The sequence below is a fragment of the Balaenoptera acutorostrata genome, chromosome 15, assembly GCF_949987535.1.
Source record: "Balaenoptera acutorostrata chromosome 15, mBalAcu1.1, whole genome shotgun sequence".
Lineage (NCBI taxonomy): Eukaryota > Metazoa > Chordata > Mammalia > Artiodactyla > Balaenopteridae > Balaenoptera > Balaenoptera acutorostrata.
In genome coordinates this window covers 7,554,050-7,571,313 of record NC_080078.1, presented here as the reverse complement: position 1 = coordinate 7,571,313, position 17,264 = coordinate 7,554,050, and the positions used below count along the sequence as shown (strand labels likewise).

At 49.8% G+C, this 17,264-nt stretch overlaps 1 protein-coding gene and 1 long non-coding RNA gene across 3 annotated transcripts; one reads left to right on the top strand and one right to left on the bottom strand.

The window, feature by feature from the left end:
• Nucleotides 1–794: 794 nt before the first annotated feature.
• Nucleotides 795–6,870, bottom strand: AP1S1 (adaptor related protein complex 1 subunit sigma 1). The gene is made up of 5 exons (XM_007186603.3): nt 6,759–6,870; nt 4,744–4,922; nt 3,983–4,091; nt 2,866–3,003; nt 795–1,593 (listed from the first exon to the last, which is right to left on the bottom strand). Exons 1-5 carry the CDS (start codon nt 6,759–6,761, stop codon nt 1,546–1,548), a joined length of 477 nt encoding a protein of 158 aa, XP_007186665.1. The 5' UTR covers nt 6,762–6,870; the 3' UTR covers nt 795–1,545.
• Nucleotides 5,963–15,278, top strand: LOC130704862 (uncharacterized). Of its 2 annotated transcripts, none has more exons than XR_009005378.1 (3): nt 5,963–6,632; nt 11,400–11,516; nt 11,612–15,278. It is a non-coding gene; the product is annotated as an uncharacterized LOC130704862 (long non-coding RNA). The 2 variants fall into 2 exon arrangements; XR_009005379.1 differs by lacking the exon at nt 5,963–6,632 and adding an exon at nt 6,658–7,015.
• The last annotated feature ends 1,986 nt before the right edge of the window (nt 15,279–17,264 follow it).

Genomic DNA, 17,264 nt, shown 5'->3' with positions numbered 1-17,264 from the left:
TCACATCCTTTAGGAAACCCTAAATTCCACTTCCAGCTTGGGGGTTAAAGTCACAGGTCCTCAGGCCCTGGCAGAGAGATGCAGAGCGGATAAGGTGCCGCAGCTCTGACCCACCTAGTAAATTCTTCTTTGCACGATCTCAGGGCCACTTAGGCAGTGCTGGTGGCTCCCACCACCCCTGCTCCACCTTACCCACCCACCTCCTTTAACTGCTCCCTAAATTCCCTGGTCCTATGTACCTCACAAGACATATGGGGAGGAGGGGTTGGCGGCCATGGAAACATCCTGCTTTTAACTGCTTCTCAAGCCTTTTCTAAGCATAGAGGATGGGATATATCCTTGAACTCTTGAGTCTCCCCAAATGAAACTAAACCAGGTGAATGACCACAAAGAAACCTCAGAGGAGTGAAACCACATCCCCAGGAGTTGCTCCTCCCTGTCTGAAGGCAGCTCAGGGAGCTGGAGGCACCTTGGTCAGTGGCCACTGAGGTCAAAGACACTGAGCTCACAAATCTGTTTGGGGGGAGGGCGGTGCCAGGTAAAATACAGGACACTCAGTCAAATTTGCATTCCAGATAAACAATGAATACATTTGCACAGGACACACTTATTCTAAAAACATTATCATTATCATAACAAATTGAACTGGGTATCTTCCTTTTTTTTTTTTTTTTTTTTGGCCTTAAACCTGGCAACTCTAGTTCCAGGGATGAGTGGAACAGGCAGTGTTGCTTTCGCGTCCTGACTGATCGCAGCAGCCCTGCCTTCCTTCACAGAGCCTAAGCCAGGCAAAGTCCAGAAATGCTTTTCCTTTTATTTCGGAGGAAAAGAAAAAAAAATCAGACACTTTCCCCACCCCACCCGCTTAGCTCCTGCCTCACCCGGAACTCGGAGTGAAGGAGGGACAGGGCCCAGTCTTCTGTAAGGCCTACCCTTCCCCCAGCCCTCCCTTCCCTCAAAGTAGCAAGGTTAGAAAAACATTAACTATGTTGCTCCTCTGCTGGAACTGAACGGAGGCCCCACTGCAGCCAAGAGAGGCCCCACTGCAGCCAAGAAGGAAGGGGAGGAGACAGATGAGGGAAAAGGACTTCCCTCTGGAGACACGGAGGTCCCCCTCCCAGGCAGAGAAGCTGCCCTGGCTGGCTGCGGGGAGGGCTGGAGGTAGGTTATGGGGCAGGGAGAAGAGAAGAGCCCTGAAAACCTTTTCCCTTTAACCTGACATATTTATATATTTACAGTTATAAGGGCGGTGGGGGGGAGTTTGGGGTGACATTAGTTCTTCAAAGGCAGGGGATGAAAGCCAAATAGCACCCCCGACTTGGTCACATTTTCCTGCCTCCTAGCTCCTAAAACCTTCAGTGGGAAAAGGGGAAACAGGAGGTAGGGGGTGGAGGGAGGGAATGTTTGAGGGCCCTGAGCCCACAGCTCACTGCCAAAGAAGGTGAGGCAGCAGGGGAGGGGCAGCTGGGTCCCACCAAGAAAAGGGCCACCGATGCCCTGCCTCTCCACCAGCTCCCCACATCTCCACGCGGCCCCGGGCGGAGGCTAGGCCAGACCCATCTCCTCCAGCACACTGCGCGGCGACTCATCCTCCTAAGGCAGAGACAGACAGAGGGTGATGTGGAGACACCAGGAGAGGCAGACGGGGTGAGGGAGCGGAGGGTGGGCAAGACAGCAATCGTAAGGACAGACAGAGGGGGGGAAGCACAGAGAGACACGGGGAGGGAAGAGAGAAGCCAACGTGAGCCCAAGGCTGGAACAGCTGGGGACCCTTCAGGGGAGCTCTCCAGCCTCGCAGGAGCGCCTCCCAGGTGCACCCCCCAGAGCCAGCCATGGCAAGGAGTGGGGTCCAGGTTGAGTCCACCACCACCCAGAGAACCCAAAGCCAGGAGCTTGGCAAGAAGGGGGTTCGGCCTTAGTGTCTGAAGGGGAGGGAGTAAAACTGGGACTGGGGGCTGGGAAACTGGCTTTCCCAGGGCTGGGGGTGGCAGATGGTTGGGTGCGGGGAGGGAGTAAGAAGTTGGCATCAGGTCCCCGAGGAAAGGTGGACCAGACTGCAGAGAGATGAGTCACTAGGGTCTGAACAGAGCACTAGCAACAGGGTGGGTGTGTGAGTGCCAGGGCACGTGTGTATGAGTGTGTGTGTGCGTGTGTGTGTGTGTGTCTGTGTGTGTGTGTGTATGAGATGGGGGAGCTGGACCAGTGAGGTGGCAAGTTGGATTCTGCCCTTTCTCCTTCTGCAGGGATGAGCCCGCCCCCCCGCCCCCCATCTCTCCCCCTCCTCAGAGCCAGCTCAGGCTGGCTTGCTCATCATTGCAGGTTCCGGTGACTCATCTCCCTGCACCGAGGCTCAGCAGTGGCACAGCAGAGAGGGGGCAGGCAGTAATGGCGTGAGGGCGGGGGTGCCGGATAGAAGGGAGAATCAACAACCAGGCGCCCTCAACCCCAACCCCCAAATCCCCATAGCAAAATTTTGCTTCTGAGGAGCAGAGGCTTTGAGTATGTGTGTGTTTAAAAACAAGAAAGAAAGAATGACCTATCATGTGCCCCCTTCTCCAATTCTCTGAGCAACCCTCAATGCCAAGAGAAGCGTGGGACAAAGGTGATTTGGCTGGGATGAGATACCCTGGGTCTTGGGAGAAGGAGGGGGGAACTGGCACAGGCGGCCGTCTGCCACCCCCACTACCTTCCAACCCGAGCAGTTAGGGCTTGAGGGCCAGCTGGCCAACCAGGCGCCTTGGGGGCCAGACGCCACAGGGAGGGCGGGAACGGGCAGCTGGGGCCCGCAGGTAAGGAGTCCAGGGTAGGGAGGGCGCCCTTGGCCTTGGCCATCTTCCCCCTCCTCCTCACCGCCCCAGCCCGCACCTCCTGCAGCAGGTCCGCCTGCTCGATAGCCTTCAGCACGCTCTTCTTGGAGGTGTCCTGGACGTCGCCCCCCATCAAAAACTCATCCAAGATGAAGTAGGCCTTCTCAAAGTTGAAGATGATGTCCAGCTCGCAAACCTGGGGGTGGGGAGGGAGGCAGAGCTGAGTGTCAAGGTGCATCTCCACCCCCATTTTTTCTCATCACAGTTCCATGGCCTTCGTGACCACTCCTCCTCACCTTGGGTTCTTGCCCCAGGTCTCTGTCCTCCCAACCCCTAGGCCTTAGTCCTTGGTTCGGCTTTTCCTTCTCCTTCTCTTGCTTCTTTCTCTGTGATCATGAAATATTAGTTGCTCTAGTCTACCCTTGACCTTGACTCCTGTTGCCTTCCCCCCAAATCTGCGACACAGTTCCTACCAGAGGCTGGGCTAGCTTCCCTCCCTAGGCACTGAGGCAGGGCAGGGAAGGAGATTCTGGATCATGGGGTAAATGACTTCAGTTCCAAGCAGCACTTTGACACTAACCAGCTAACTCTACATGTCATTTAATTTCTCTGAGTCTCAGTTTTCTCATCTGAAAATGGAGACACCAACACCTACTCATAGGATGGAATGAGGAGCAAACAGGAGAACCTGAAAGCACCTTGTAAATTATTAAGTGGAATACAAATTATGGAGTTATTACTATTCCCCACCTAAGATCTGAGCTCACTGCCAGTGCCCAGACTATATCCCAGATCAGTTAATTCAGAATCTCCGGGGTTGAGACATAGGCATCGCTATTTTTAAAAAAACTCTCCAGAAGATTCCAAAGCAAAGTCAAGGTCAGGAACCACTGATAAAACTCTGAACAAGGCCTCTGTCCTTGTGTGAGAAGTTGGAGCTGAGCTCTAGATGGACTGACTAAGTGGCAGATTCTGGTCCCCACCCTCCTCCCCCCTGAGCTGATTAAGGGGCATGGCTAATAGGCTTAAGGCTTAAAGAGGGAGATTAACTACTGTTCTCACTGTTCCAACTTCCCCTCTCCTGAGTCTTCCCAGGGCAGAGACCGGAAGGATCCCAGAGTTTGGTAAAAAGAGGGGATTGCTGCGTATGGAAATGGGTGGATGGGGAGACTTACGCTGCCGAAGTATTTGTCCAGGAGCTCCACATACCGGTGGATCAGCTCCAGCGTGATAAGCTCATTGTCTTGGCCCTCGATGGCACAGCAGAAGTAGAGGCTGGCATATCTGAGGGCAGGGGCACAGGAGGAATGGCTGGGACGGCTGCTGGGGCTGCTGGGGCTGCTTTGGGACCCAGGCATTTTGTGCCCAAACCTCTCATTTCCCCCCATTCCCAGTCTGTGCCCCTACTGGACACAGGCGGGGTGGCCCCAGGGTATGCAAACAGTAACTCACTCTGCCTCTCACAAATGCAGGCAGGGACGCAAGCTCTTTCCCTGTCGACCTCTGACCTGTTCAGTTTGACTCAGCAAAAACCTGAGCCATGAATTCACCTGCTCAGAGGAGGAACTGGAAAGGGTTGGTGCACGTGTGTGTGTGTGTGTGTGTGTGTGTGTGTGTGTGTTAGGAAAGTGGTGCAGGATCTATGATTGTTGAATGAGGCTGCCAGGGACGTGTGCAATAGACAAGATGGGGCCTTTGGGACAGAGGTAGGTGCATGAAGTAGGTGTCAGGCTTGAGCAAAACCAAAAGGGAACAAGAATTTCTTCAAGGTGAATTTGGAAAGTAAAGGCGGCTGGAGTTCATCACTGCCCTCCAGATGTCCTTAGCTCTAAGCTCTCCCTGACCTAAGGGACTGCCTATTTCTTGGCCAGGTGAACCCATCCCAGACCCCAATCAAGCAGGATCCAGGCAGGTCTGAAAGTAGGTGGGGAGTCACCTCTTATAGACAACTTTGAGGTCCCTCCACTCCAGGAAGCTGCACATCTTGGGCTTGCGAGCCAGAACGACCTGCATAAGCTCCCGAACCATCTTCTTTCGCTCCTTGTCTGAGGTGGCCAGGTACCATTTTTGTAGCCGCAGCTTCCCCTGCCGGCTGAACAGCAGCATGAATCGCATCTGGGGGTGGGGGGGAGTCAGAGCCAAGGGTCAGAGATTTGGTTCTCTGAGCTGGTTTCCTCCAGAAATACACAGCCCCAAACTCATCCCATCTAACTCTTCTCTACTCACGGCTCCTACTTTCTTCAAAACATCAGCCCTTGCTGTCAACTCTGGCTATTCCCACCAGCAGGTGCCTTTCCTTGTAGGGGGTGTCAGAGCTTCTGAGTCTGTCATTTGGGTTCAAATCCTGGCTCTAGTAGTTGAGCAATTTGCCTTGGGCAATTACTTTATGTCTCTGGGCTTCAGTTTCTTGGTGTGTAAGATGGAAATAAAAGTACCTACTTTCCCGAGTTGTTAGGTGGGATTGAAGGAGTTGATACGTGAAACAGTGCCTGGCACGTAGTAAGCACTATAACACATTAGGTATCATTATTATTATTTCCTGACCTCCTGTTTCCTAATCCTGTTTTCCAAAGGTGGGTAAAATGCTAGCACGGTGACAAGCAGCCCATAGCTGATGTCAGAGATGTCTGCTTTCTTTCCTGCTCTTTCTATCCACCACCACGCTGAAATCAGGTATTTTGTTCTCAAGAAGCTACCTCAATCCTCCACCCCATCCTAGCCATACACCCTTGCTGATGTCCCCAACACACTGCCCTCCCGTGCCAGTCCTGTGCCCAGGGGTATCCTTCACGTTAGCACATGGTATTGGGAGCCCCGGATTCCACCCTCTGCTCTCCTCGGCCCTCCAGGCATTTGGCCAGCCATATTCCTCTTTTCCTCCTTTTAGGGTGCCTCCTGCTGAACGCCCACACCTCCCCAGATACCAGGTGACCAATTTCCCTTTCAGTCCCTCAGTCTGGACACAGCCATTCAGGGTGGCTCGCCTAGGGAATGTTTGTGGAATAAGCGCAGCGGGGTGGACTGGGGAGTGCAGAGCCCTCACTACCCCGTGCAACCACAGCTTCCCAGTTCGGGGGGGTGGGCGGGTGCGGGCCACATCCTGGAGTCATCTCCGTCTCCCTGTAGCTCTTCTCTCCGTGTACATTACCAGGGCTGGAGCCCTGGGTGTGCGGAACAGTACTAGTTTAGACGGCTAAGGATCAGAATTCGAGAGAACTGGCTTTTTTTGGTGGCGGGGAAGGCGAAGCGCTGCTAGCGCGGCGGGTGGTCAACAGAGGGGCGCAAGGGAGCCGTGTGCGGCTACGATGGGAGGTGGGCCGGGAGCAGGAAGACGGAAGGCCCGAGTTCCGGAAAGAGGATGGGGTGGGGGGCGGAGAGCCAAGAGCACCGGAACCGGGAAGCCAAAGCCTGGGTCCCCGAGAGCAAAACCTCGAGCCCACTTGGCTTCCCCACCTCACCCCCGCCTCTAGGTGAGGCAGGACGTCCACTCCTCGGACCCGGAAACTATTCCCTCGCACACACCGCCCTTCCCGCCGGCCGCCGCCGCTCTGGGCTGCACGTGGACAGAGGGTCTCGGTGACTCGCGACCCCCGCTGCCTCCCTCCGCCAACAGGCCCCGGAGCCCCCATTCCTCGGGCGACTTCCCTGCGGCAGTGGTTGGGACCCCTTGGATCGCGACCCGCGCGCTCCCCCTGGCTCCGGACGGTCCCGCCGCCCCCTAGTCACCTCCCTCTCTCCCCACAAATGCGCCCCCTCTCCGCGCCTTCTCCCTAAAGCCATTTCCAGCTGCTCTTCCTTCCGAGGCCGGCTAGCCCACCCGCCCAGGTAAGTGAGGGCCTCTGAGGACCGGAGGGAGAAAGAGCGGCTCACACCGAGGGCGGCCCCAAGGACCCCTGCAGGTGCAGCCCACGCCCCTCGGTTCCCCCTCCCCTCCCTCTTTGCACAGCCTACCATCCTGCAGCCTCCGGCCCTGCGCGTCCCTCTTCGGCCACCGTAGGCGCCAGCTCCACTCCCTTTCTTATCCTTTCGCCTCCTTCCCTCCCTCTCGCTTGAAGCCCCGCCCTGTCCGCCGCGGTTCAGAGAACCAAGGCTTTGCGTACTGCGCAGGCGCCAACGCTGCGGGGCGCGCGGGCGGGGCTGGAGGTGGAGAAGCGGAAGCCATGGCAACCAGGTCCTTGACTTCAGCTTTGAGTAGCCCTGTCGTCATGGTAACAAGGCTGTCTTGTGGGCTGGTTGGAGGGTGGGGGAGGAGGACAATGAGGTCCTCGCTCTTTGGAACCTTGGGGGAGAAAGGCGGGTAAAGGGGTGAGAGGTGGATGAGATGACCGCTGGAGTTTGTGCGGAAGTAGGGTGGTTTAATGGAAGGGGCGTGGGCGATTGAGAGGGAGCAGGGTGGGAATTGTCTGTAGGGAAGGAGGAATGACGAGGAAGGCAAAGACAAAGGGTGGTGGTGGGGCAAGCATGAGAGAAGTATGGAGCTCAAAATAGATATCTACTGGGAACCTGCTAGATGCAACAACACTCAAAGTAAGAGAAAGGTGTAGGTAATGAGGCAGGTGAGAAATAAAAAGAGAAAAGGAGGGGCTGATAGAAAAGTGATGTAAGGAAGAGGGGGAGAAGCATGATTAAGGCGAAAGAGGAAGAAATAAAGAGAATCTTAAAAAGTTGGCACGGGTCAAAGCTAAAAAGGGACAGTCGTAACCCAGACACAAGTGTAAAAATGAGAAGGATGTAAATTGTAATACAAGCTTTTTGACTGAGGATGTGCACGTGTGAGTGTGTATACTTGTGTGTGTGTGTCCACGTAGTAAAGGAGTTTGCATATAAATGGATAAGAGAAAAATCTTAAATTTTGTCATGCCGAAAACTTAATGGCATATTTCTAGATAATTGTTGGTAACTAATGATGCTATTGTTTTTGAGTAGCACTTGAAGCAAATGTTGGTAAGGCTCTACCTGTCTCCACTTTGCGTTCTTTTCTTCTTACTCTTTGTTATGGAGGTCATATGCTTTAGTTGCAAGGGGGTGGGCCTAATCACCTGGGATGCAATCTGGTTTCTGATCTCTACTTGATGTATAGTCTCAGGTGGGTCCTTTAACCCTCCATTTACTGATTTAAAAAATGAAGATAGCAATACCTACCTTGCAAGTCCGATTTGAGGCTGTATAGAAAGTATCAGACACACTGTAAACACTTGATATTGGTAGCGATTACTACTATTTGCCTTTCCCAACTTCTTTGGTCTACTTCTTTTTCTTATTCCTTTGTTTTTCATCTCCCTTTCTCCTCTGCCTATATCATAGGCTTGCCAATGGCATAGACATTGGCTGAACTATCTTGGTGTTATTTTTTAGGTCAAGAATCATATCAGTAAAGCAAGTTGTCATCATGGAGTGAAAAGATGGAATGGGAGTGTGTGAGAAGGGCAGAAGGCAAAATAATAAAATGTGCTCATAAGGGAGAGGAGAAGTTTGTATATAAAGAAGTAATGAGGGCTTCCCTGGTGGCGCAGTGGTTGAGAATCTGCCTGCTAATGCAGGAGACACGGGTTCGAGCCCTGGTCTGGGAGGATCCCACATGCCGCGGAGCGGCTGGGCCCGTGAGCCACGGCTGCTGAGCCTGCGCTTCTGGAGCCTGTGCCCCGCGACGGGAGGGGCCGCGATAGTGAAAGGCCCGCGCACCGCGATGAAGAGCGGTCCCCGCACCGCGATGAAGAGTGGCCCCCACTTGCCGCAACTGGAGAAAGCCCTCGCACGAACCAAAGACCCAGCACAGCCAAAAATAAATAAATAAATAAATAAAAATTAAAAAAAAAAAAAGAAGTAATGAGCAGTGAGGTAAAGATGTAAAGCAGAGATCTAGGCAACAGCCCGAGGAAGTGCGGAAGATCTAGAGATGTAAACTCCTACACTCCTTGGAAAGATGACACTTTCTAGAATTCCTTGTCTCAACGTGCCATGCCTAGCTGCAGAGAAGATAAGATCCATGAGAGAATTGTGAGAAATAGGGGTTTTGCTCACATAGAGTCATAGACTCAAGTGGTTTAAACTAACTAGAAGATAGTGGACCGCATTTATCTCTTCATGTTTAGTGAATGATACACGTAGAGAATCTATGAGTTAGTGGGTGCAATAAGCTTGTGTCTGCAGATGAGTTCGGATTTGATGCAGTGGGCAGTTGGGAGTCATTATAGTTGTCTGAGCTGCTGAATAACTTGGTGAAAACAGCTTTGAAAAAGTTAATCTTATAGTAATATGGGGGATGATTTGAAAGGACAAATGGAAGGCTGGAAGATCATCTAGGAGGCAGTTTTGGGAATCTAGGCACAAAAATGAAATGGAGAGGGACAAATTGGAGAGATACCTGTAATGGGCCAATCAGCTGAATTTAGAACTCATCTAAGTAGAGAAGGAAGAAGAATCAAAGATGAGTCTGGAGAATTAGTGGTGCCATTTGTATAAATGGAAAAGTAGGAGAGGTGAGATTCTCCTTCATTGGTATGGATGGCGTCTTTATTGTTATCCTGCAAACCCCATGCTGACACCTCCCCAAGCCTTCCCTCTTCCCTCATCCGGTTGGAGAGGTGGTTCCTGCGGTGGGTGGAAGGGTGATCCACATGGCCTCCGAAGCCTTTCATTTCTGAGTCTATGATCTATGTTTCTCCTGTGATGACGCTCCCTGCCACCTTTTTTTTTCTTTTTTTTTAATTTATTTTTTATTTATTTATTTTTGGCTGCGTTGGGTTTTCGTTGCCCTCGCGGCGCTGGGAGGGCTTCTCATTGGGTGGCCTCTCCCGTTGTCAAGCACGGGCTCCAGCAGCCGCAGCACGCAGGCTCAGTGGTTGTGGCTCGCGGGCTCCAGAGTGCAGGCTCAGCAGCTGTGGCGCACGGGCCCAGCTGCTCCGCGGCGTGTGGGATCCGCCCGGACCAGGGCTTGAACCCGTGTCCCCTGCATCGGCAGGCGGATTCCCAACCACTGCGCCACAGGGGAAGCCCCCCGCCACCATTTTTGGTGTATTCTTTAAGTACTCATTGTTCCCTGATGATGTCATTTGCAGTCATCTCTGGGGGTTTTTTTAACTTCTTTTTTTAACTAAGCAGTTGGGACCTTATCATATGCTATTCCTAAGGGTCCTGAATACTTTCTGTGGTAGATGTTTGCCATTCTTTTTCACTTCCCTGGCTCTAAACCCCCTTCCTAGGGTTTCGGAATCCCCACCTTACGAGTCTAGGGGGAGACAGAGCAGCCTCCCAGTGTAGCATTCGAATTTCCCAGCTATTCCCTTTGGCAGCCCTCTTTGTACCCACAGCATGGGCATGTCTGCTGGACTCGGCCAGTCTTTACTCTCACCTGGACTTTGGTCCAGGAGGGAATGAGGGGGGATGGGGTGATGAGCGTAGAGGACAAAACCTAGGGCGCAGGTGGAGTGGTGCCAATGGCAGTGTCCCGTACCAGTAAGAGGTAGGGTGGGGGTACCTGGTGATTTGTAATTTGGGGCTCTGTCTCCAGTGTGAGACCTCCTGCTGGTTCTCTGGCCCTCCTGGCAGTTCCCTGAGCTCCCCAGTTTCCTTTTCTGCTTCATTTAGCCAGAGTTGGTTTCAGTTCCTGGTAACAAAGGACTCTGAGTGCTAAACTAGGTAAACTAGGTAATCACACCACACTGTCTGTTGATGGCACATGTGAGCTGTAAGCTCCCCTTGGGACAGTGTCTTACTCATGTTTTATTTCTTTACAGCACCTAGCACAGTGCTTGTTGATTGGCTTCAATTATGATTGGTATACATGGTTACCTAATCGAGATATTTAAATCTTACATCTCACCCCAAATATGCTAAATTCTAATTTTCTATATAATAGTACATATTTAATATCTATTATTCCTGCTGGAGGATAAACTGCCTTCTTTTGCTGTTTCTCCTGTGCCTAGCACAGTGCCCGGCACACAGCAGGTACCCAAGAGTTGTTGAAGAAAGGTACACTGGATCCTCCACTTGAAAATTTCATTGTCCTCTCAAACTTCACTTGCCCAAAATGAGTAACTTCCTTCCGCCTTCCCCTGAAACCATCCCATTTCTTGGTTTCCCATTGTGGTCAACATCGCCACCTTTTCCTAAGTTTGCAGACTATCAGCCTGGGACATGAAGGATCACAAAAAGCATGGCTTATTCAAGGGACATAGATCAGACCTGCCTGATAGACTAGGAGAGCGTATGGAAAAAGGGGAGACTGGCTGGGTTATCAGAGGAGGGAGGCAGCAGTCTGAAAACCAACTTGATGACTTGGGACTTCATTCTCAGGCGTGTCCCTGGAACCTGCCTTGCTATTATTTTTCCTTTGTGATTTTGTTCATATTGTTTTCTGGAATGCCCTGCCATTCCCTCCCCACAGACCCAAATCCATCTTATTCATCCTTTAAGTTTGAACAAAGCACCCGGTCCTGATAACCCTTTACACTCCAGTGATCATTTCTAGAATGTTCCTTTCAACCATTTTTGCAGTGATTCCCATAACATTTCAGCTTTTTGGTGAGTATTCTCCGTAGATGCTGGCAGACTTCATTTAACTGTGCTTTGCTTTATTGTGCTTTGCAGATACTGAGTATTTTACAAATTGAAGGTTTGTACTGTAGCAACCCTGCACTGAGCAAGTCTACTGGCGCCATTTTTCCAACAGCATTTGTTCACTTCATGCCTCTGTGTCACATTTTGGTAATTCTTGCAATATTTCAAACTTTTTCATTATTATTATCTTTGTTATGGTGACCTGTGATCAGTGATCTTTGTGACTACTGTGGTAACTGCAGATGTGGTAGAAATGGCAAGAGAACTAGAATCAGAAGTGGAGCCTGAAGATGTGACTGAACTGCTGCAATCTCGCGATAAAACTTTCATGGTGAGGAGTTGTTTCTTCTGGATGAGCAAAGAAAGTGGTTTCTTGAGGTGAGATCTACTCCTGGTGAAGATGCTGTGAAGACTCTTGAAATGACAAGAAAGGAATGAGAGTATTACATAAACTTAGTTGATAAAGCAGCGGCAGGATTTGAGGGAATTGACTCCGATTTTGAAAGAAGTTCTACTCTGGGTAAAATGCTATCCAACAGCATTGCAGGCTACAGAGAAATTGTTTGTGAAAGGAAGAGTCAGTCAATGCAGTCAATCATTGTTGTCTTATTTTAAGAAATTGACACAGCCATCCCAACCTTCAGCAACCACGACCCTGATCAGTCAGCAGCCATCCACATCAAGACAGGACCCTCTGCCAGCAAAAGATTACAATTACAGGCTCAGATGATGGTTAGCATTTTTTAGCAATAAAGTATTTATAAATTAAGTGTATCTCCGAGGTATGCCTGTACTTGAGAGTAAGAAACATCAATCACTTACATTATTGTTGTTTTTTTGGCGTGCGCTGAGCAGCGTGAGGGATCTTTGTTCCCTGACCAGAGATGGAACCCGCACCCCCTGCAGAGTCTTAACCACTGGACCGCCAGGGAAGTCCCTCACTTACTCTGTTTTAAAAGTGCTTCATCGCCCCCAGTATACAGTTACACGTTTAAAGAAAAACTTGTTAAATTGGAGTTCAGACTTGGCAAGATTTTGGTTGAAGCCATAGCTGCTTTGCTTCAGAAGCTTTCCACTGGCGCCAAAGCGACCTCTGGTGGCCAGGGGAGAAAAGGCTGCATTCAGGATGCTGGTGTTCAAGCCGGTAAGGCACAGGTGTGCACCCAGGACGCCCTGGTGACGGGCACGTGAGGGCAGCACCTTTGCTCCTGACTGCGTCTGAGCCCTCCTCTGTGTTCAGGGAGACCTGTGTTCACAAATGCCACAGAGAAGGCGGTACAGTGTAGTGGCCAGGAGCACAGGCATGGCTGGGGCAAGTGATTCAACCTTCCTGTGTCTTACCTTCCTCATCTCTACAGAAGTGCATGCCATGATTAGTACAATGAAACTTACTTGAGGAACCACCTGGAAAAAAAAATGATTTGGAAAACAGATGGTATCTCCTTGACAAGTTTCATTCTGATAGAATCTTTTTACCCTTGAGGGATTTACAAAATCCATACTCATTGCCCACACCTGGGCAGATAAATAATTCCAATGGGTGAGGTGAACAAGAAATCTGCAGTTATGATAGATGCAGGCAGATCTTGTGGAGTTTTCATCCCTAGAAATAGAGAGAGGAAGAGTGGCCAAGGAGGGCTGGGTGGGCTTCACACTGTGAGGCTGCATCACCGTCTTTGTCCTCAAAATATCTGAGAAGAAAAGAAGGTAGTGTTAAATGGGGCACTTCCTGGGGCAAACTCCCTTGGTGGCGAAGAGGCCTTCTGAAGAACTCTTTTCTTCTGAGCCTTCTCAGCATGTATGGACAGTGTTTGAATTACATCCTGCAGAATTAAGGCTATAATGTGTTCTGCTTTTGGAAGCATCTTGTGCAAAAAGGAGGCTCTTTTGGTCTCTAAGCAAATCTGTCACAGATAGGTAGCTCCTCAACAACTAGCCCAGTGCCTGGCTTTGGTCACATTTTCAGGGTATAAGGAGGACAAAAGTTAAATCTGGATGCTGGTGTCCTAAATTCTTGGACTTTTGCCTTCATGAGCCAGCTACCCTTTATGAGCCCGAAGCGGGATCTGTATGAGAGGAAGGAAGTATTCCTGCAGGAAGAGGAATCCTTTAGCCCCAGCTGAAGTTTTGGCCATAAATCTCAGCGTAGAAGTATCTTGTGAGCTGGCTCAGGCTACATCTAGTTTTTGTGTATGGGCTCTAAGCCAGCTAGGAAGAGGCAAAGTGGCCTCTCTGGCCTTTTTCCCTGTAGTTCTACAACCATATCTTAGTGCTTCAAGGCTTGCCAGTTGCACAGTGAGAATAGGAAAGGAAAGACGGAGAAGTCATCGAGGTTAAAGGAGAGCATCTCTCTCTAAAGCTGAGAGTAGCTTTGGGGAACTACTCATTCTAGGCCTCGTTCCTCTGGGTCTTGCCCTGGTTCCCACTGGCTTTCTAAGGGGAGAGGAAGACCTTCCTTCTAGGCTTGATTGCACTTTGGGGCCCCTCTTACTACATCAGCCTCGTGGGAGATAAGAAATCCTGAATGTAAAGAGAGGAAACCATAAGGAGAAGGTGTAATAACCACATCTCCTTGGAACATCCTAGTGCGTCGTGTTGGAGGCCCCAAGAATGCCCCTGGACTGACACTTGAGAGGGATACAGGAGGGGAAGGGCAGTGAGAAGGCCTTAGTATGTGTTGAATGACTGAGGAGGGAGTCAGTGAATGGAGACCCTTTCTAGATTTACTCTCCAAAACATATAATCAAAATTTGCTCCAGGGAAGTCTAACATAATTTTAGGGAAAATTATAATGTGAAGCTTCTTTCAGTTCAATGTCTAAAAATCTATCTTTATTCATGGCAGTGGGGTTATTCAGGAAAGTTGTGAAGGCTTTTTTAAACTTCAGAAAAAGTAGGATTCTTACCAGGCAAGATGATCACCTTTGATTGTTTTGTACCATTTGAAAATGTTGGTGTTACCAACATAATCACATTCTTGCGGGATTAGGAGATGCTTAAAAGATACTTAGTCCCATTGCTAAGAAGTTATCTTATGCATATACGAGCACGTGTGCACTGGGATAAATGTGCAAGGATGTCCGTCTCAGCATTGTTGGTAACAACAATGACATTTTTTTAAAAAGCCATGAAACAACCAAAACGTCAATCAGTGATCCACTTTTACCCTTTCAAACTGTTTGAATGTCTTAGTATGAGCAGGTGTTCCTTGTCATTTAAAAAAAATCACCTCTACCCTGACTGCTGACTCATCCCCACCAAGAGGTCATCCTGGCTGTCCTTGAACACTTCCAGTGATGGAGAACTCACTACCGCTTAACTATCAGACAATGTTTTGATCAAGAGCCTCTGGACAATAATTAGTTCCTATTAAGACATGATCTAGGTTTCCAGGGGGGGCCTGCATCTCTCAGTCCCATCTTCAGGGCTCTGGAGCTGGATAGCACGCAATTTTGACAGCTAGTTCTTGGTATTTTTTCCATTTAAAAATTATTTTTGAATATACGAATGGAAAATAATTGGGGGAAGTATGTCCTCTGGCAAAAGCCTTCAAGATACTGGAAGAAGACAATAAAGGACTGTTCAGGATAAGATTTTAAGGAGGATATTAAAAATCTATGTAGGGGCTTCCCTGGTGGCACAGTGGTTAAGAATCCATCTGCCAATGCAAGGGACACAGGTTCGAGCCCTGGTCTGGGAAGATCCCACATGCCACGGAGAGACTAAGCCCATGTGCCACAACTACTGAGCCTGCGCTCTAGAGCCCACGAACCACAACTACTGAGCCTGTGCGCCTAGAACCTGTGCTCCGCAACAAGAGAAGCCACTGCGATGAGAAGCCTGCGCACTGCAACAAAGAGTAAACCCCGCTCGCCACAACTAGAGAAAGCCCGTGTGCAGCAACGAAGACCCAACGCAGCCAAAATAAAAAATAAATAAATTAAAAAAAAAAAAGTATCTATGTAACCTAGGGGCAAGACAGGAATAAAGATGCAGACATAGAAAATGGACTTGAGGATACGGGGAGGGGGAAGGGTAAGCTGGGACGAAGCGAGAGAGTGGCATGGACATATATACACTACCAAATGTAAAATAGATAGCTAGTGGGAAGCAGCCGCATAGCACAGGGAGATCAGCTCGGTGCTTTGTGACCACCTAGAGGGGTGGGATTGGGAGGGTGCAAGGGAGACGCAAAAGGGAGGGGATATGGGGATGATATATGTATAGGTATGGCTGATTCACTTTGTTATACAGCGGAAACTAACACACCATTGTAAAGCAATTATACTCCAATAAAGATGTTAAAAAAAAAGAATCTATGTAACAAAAAAGCCTTGTTTTCAAGGAACCTGATATGTCCATGGGGGTGGGAAGGACAACATGCACACTCACAGAGCACACACATGCACGCACTGTTGCACACCAGGAAAAAGAAAGACGGGTACATGCCAAGCAGAGAGCGATGATGTTGACTGGATCCATGGGTTATCCATGGTGGGGGAAATGGATTTGGTCTGGGTTTTGAGAAATGGGGAGTGGGGTAGGCATGGGGGAGGGTGGGGAAGGAAATGGCATGAACAGAGACGGGAAGTGACAGAGCAGTGAGCAGGTGTGTCTGGGCAGGTGGCAGGTGTTTGGGGAACCCTCTTTCCTTTTTGAGGATGGTGCCCAAAGGGAGAATCATGTCCTGCACGATGTATCCCTGGGGGTCTTCTTGCAGAGCCCCGGTGGCCAGCCCTGTGGATTCGCCCACGACAGGTCAGTGTGCCTTGAACTTGTGGGTGTGTGTTTCATAAAGATCCCTTTCCCCCTAGAGGTCTGTGAACTGACAGCGTTTGGATTTTGTACCGTGTGAAACATGGAAAGTCAAGGCCAGGGACGCTTTTGGAATATTCTTTTTATTTATTTATTATTTTAAAAAAACATTTTTTAGTTGCTTCTATATCAAAAGTGAAAAAGCATAGAATTCAACACACTTTCAAGAACGTTGGACCCCACATCTGGGTATCCTTGAGGGTACTGTGTGGCTGTCATTGTCCAGTGCATCATGGAAAAAGAAAAAAAACACACAAAGAACGAAGATTTTTCACTGAAGGGCGCAGTGGGATGATTAGTGTTCTATTAGGTTACATTCATTCGACATCTATGTGCAATTCTTCAATAAACTGGTCTTCATGCCTTACCCACCAGCTAGTTGGCTTTCAGAAAGATTATCTAACGGGGGTAATTGAGCCCGAGCTTCTTGCTGTGTCTCTCATTCTCTCTCTCACTCTCTCGCTCTCGCTCTCTCGCTCTCTCTGTCTCTCTGTCTCTCTCTCTCTCTCTCACGTGTCCACAGCTCACACACAGCAGCCGGAAATGACACACTGAAGTGAGTCACCAATGCGGCTGTGAGTCACCCTGTAATTGGGGAAAGTTCTGTCCTGCTAGGTCGTGTAGCCTCTTGCACTCCCGCTCCTAAATATATTGGAAAATTTTGAAACAACAACTCTGTCTGCCTTGACCCACCACATCCTTTTGGTCCCTAAAGTGGGCTGAAGTTGGACAGTCCCGGCAGGTGTCCTGCTCCACGGAGTGGAAAGGCCAGGAGAGGAGCGGTGGGGTTCAGGCAGCCACCAGGTGGCAGTGTGGGCCCTATCACGCCTGCTGCCAGGAGGGGAATGACAGGCAAGTGGCCACTCCTGAGGTGCAATGACACAGACCACAAAGGAACACTATGAACAAGTTTAAATAATATGTTTTCTCCATAGTCCTTTCTCTCTCACAAGCACACAAGGACAAGGATGTGATAAATACTCAAGGACACCCCTGGCATCCCACCCTCCCCACCAGGGTATTGGAGCCAAGAACCAAGCATACATCTCATCTCTCTCCCTCTATTTCTGCAACATAAAGT

What these genes read in the sequence shown, in the direction of transcription:
- AP1S1 (XM_007186603.3), bottom strand. An exon ending in TGGACAAATACTTCGGCAGC is followed by an intron (nt 3,004 to 3,982) that starts GTAAGTCTCCCC and finishes CCCCACCCCCAG; the next exon opens with GTTTGCGAGCTGGACATCAT. An exon ending in AGGCGGACCTGCTGCAGGAG is followed by an intron (nt 1,594 to 2,865) that starts GTGCGGGCTGGG and finishes TCTCTGCCTTAG; the next exon opens with GAGGATGAGTCGCCGCGCAG.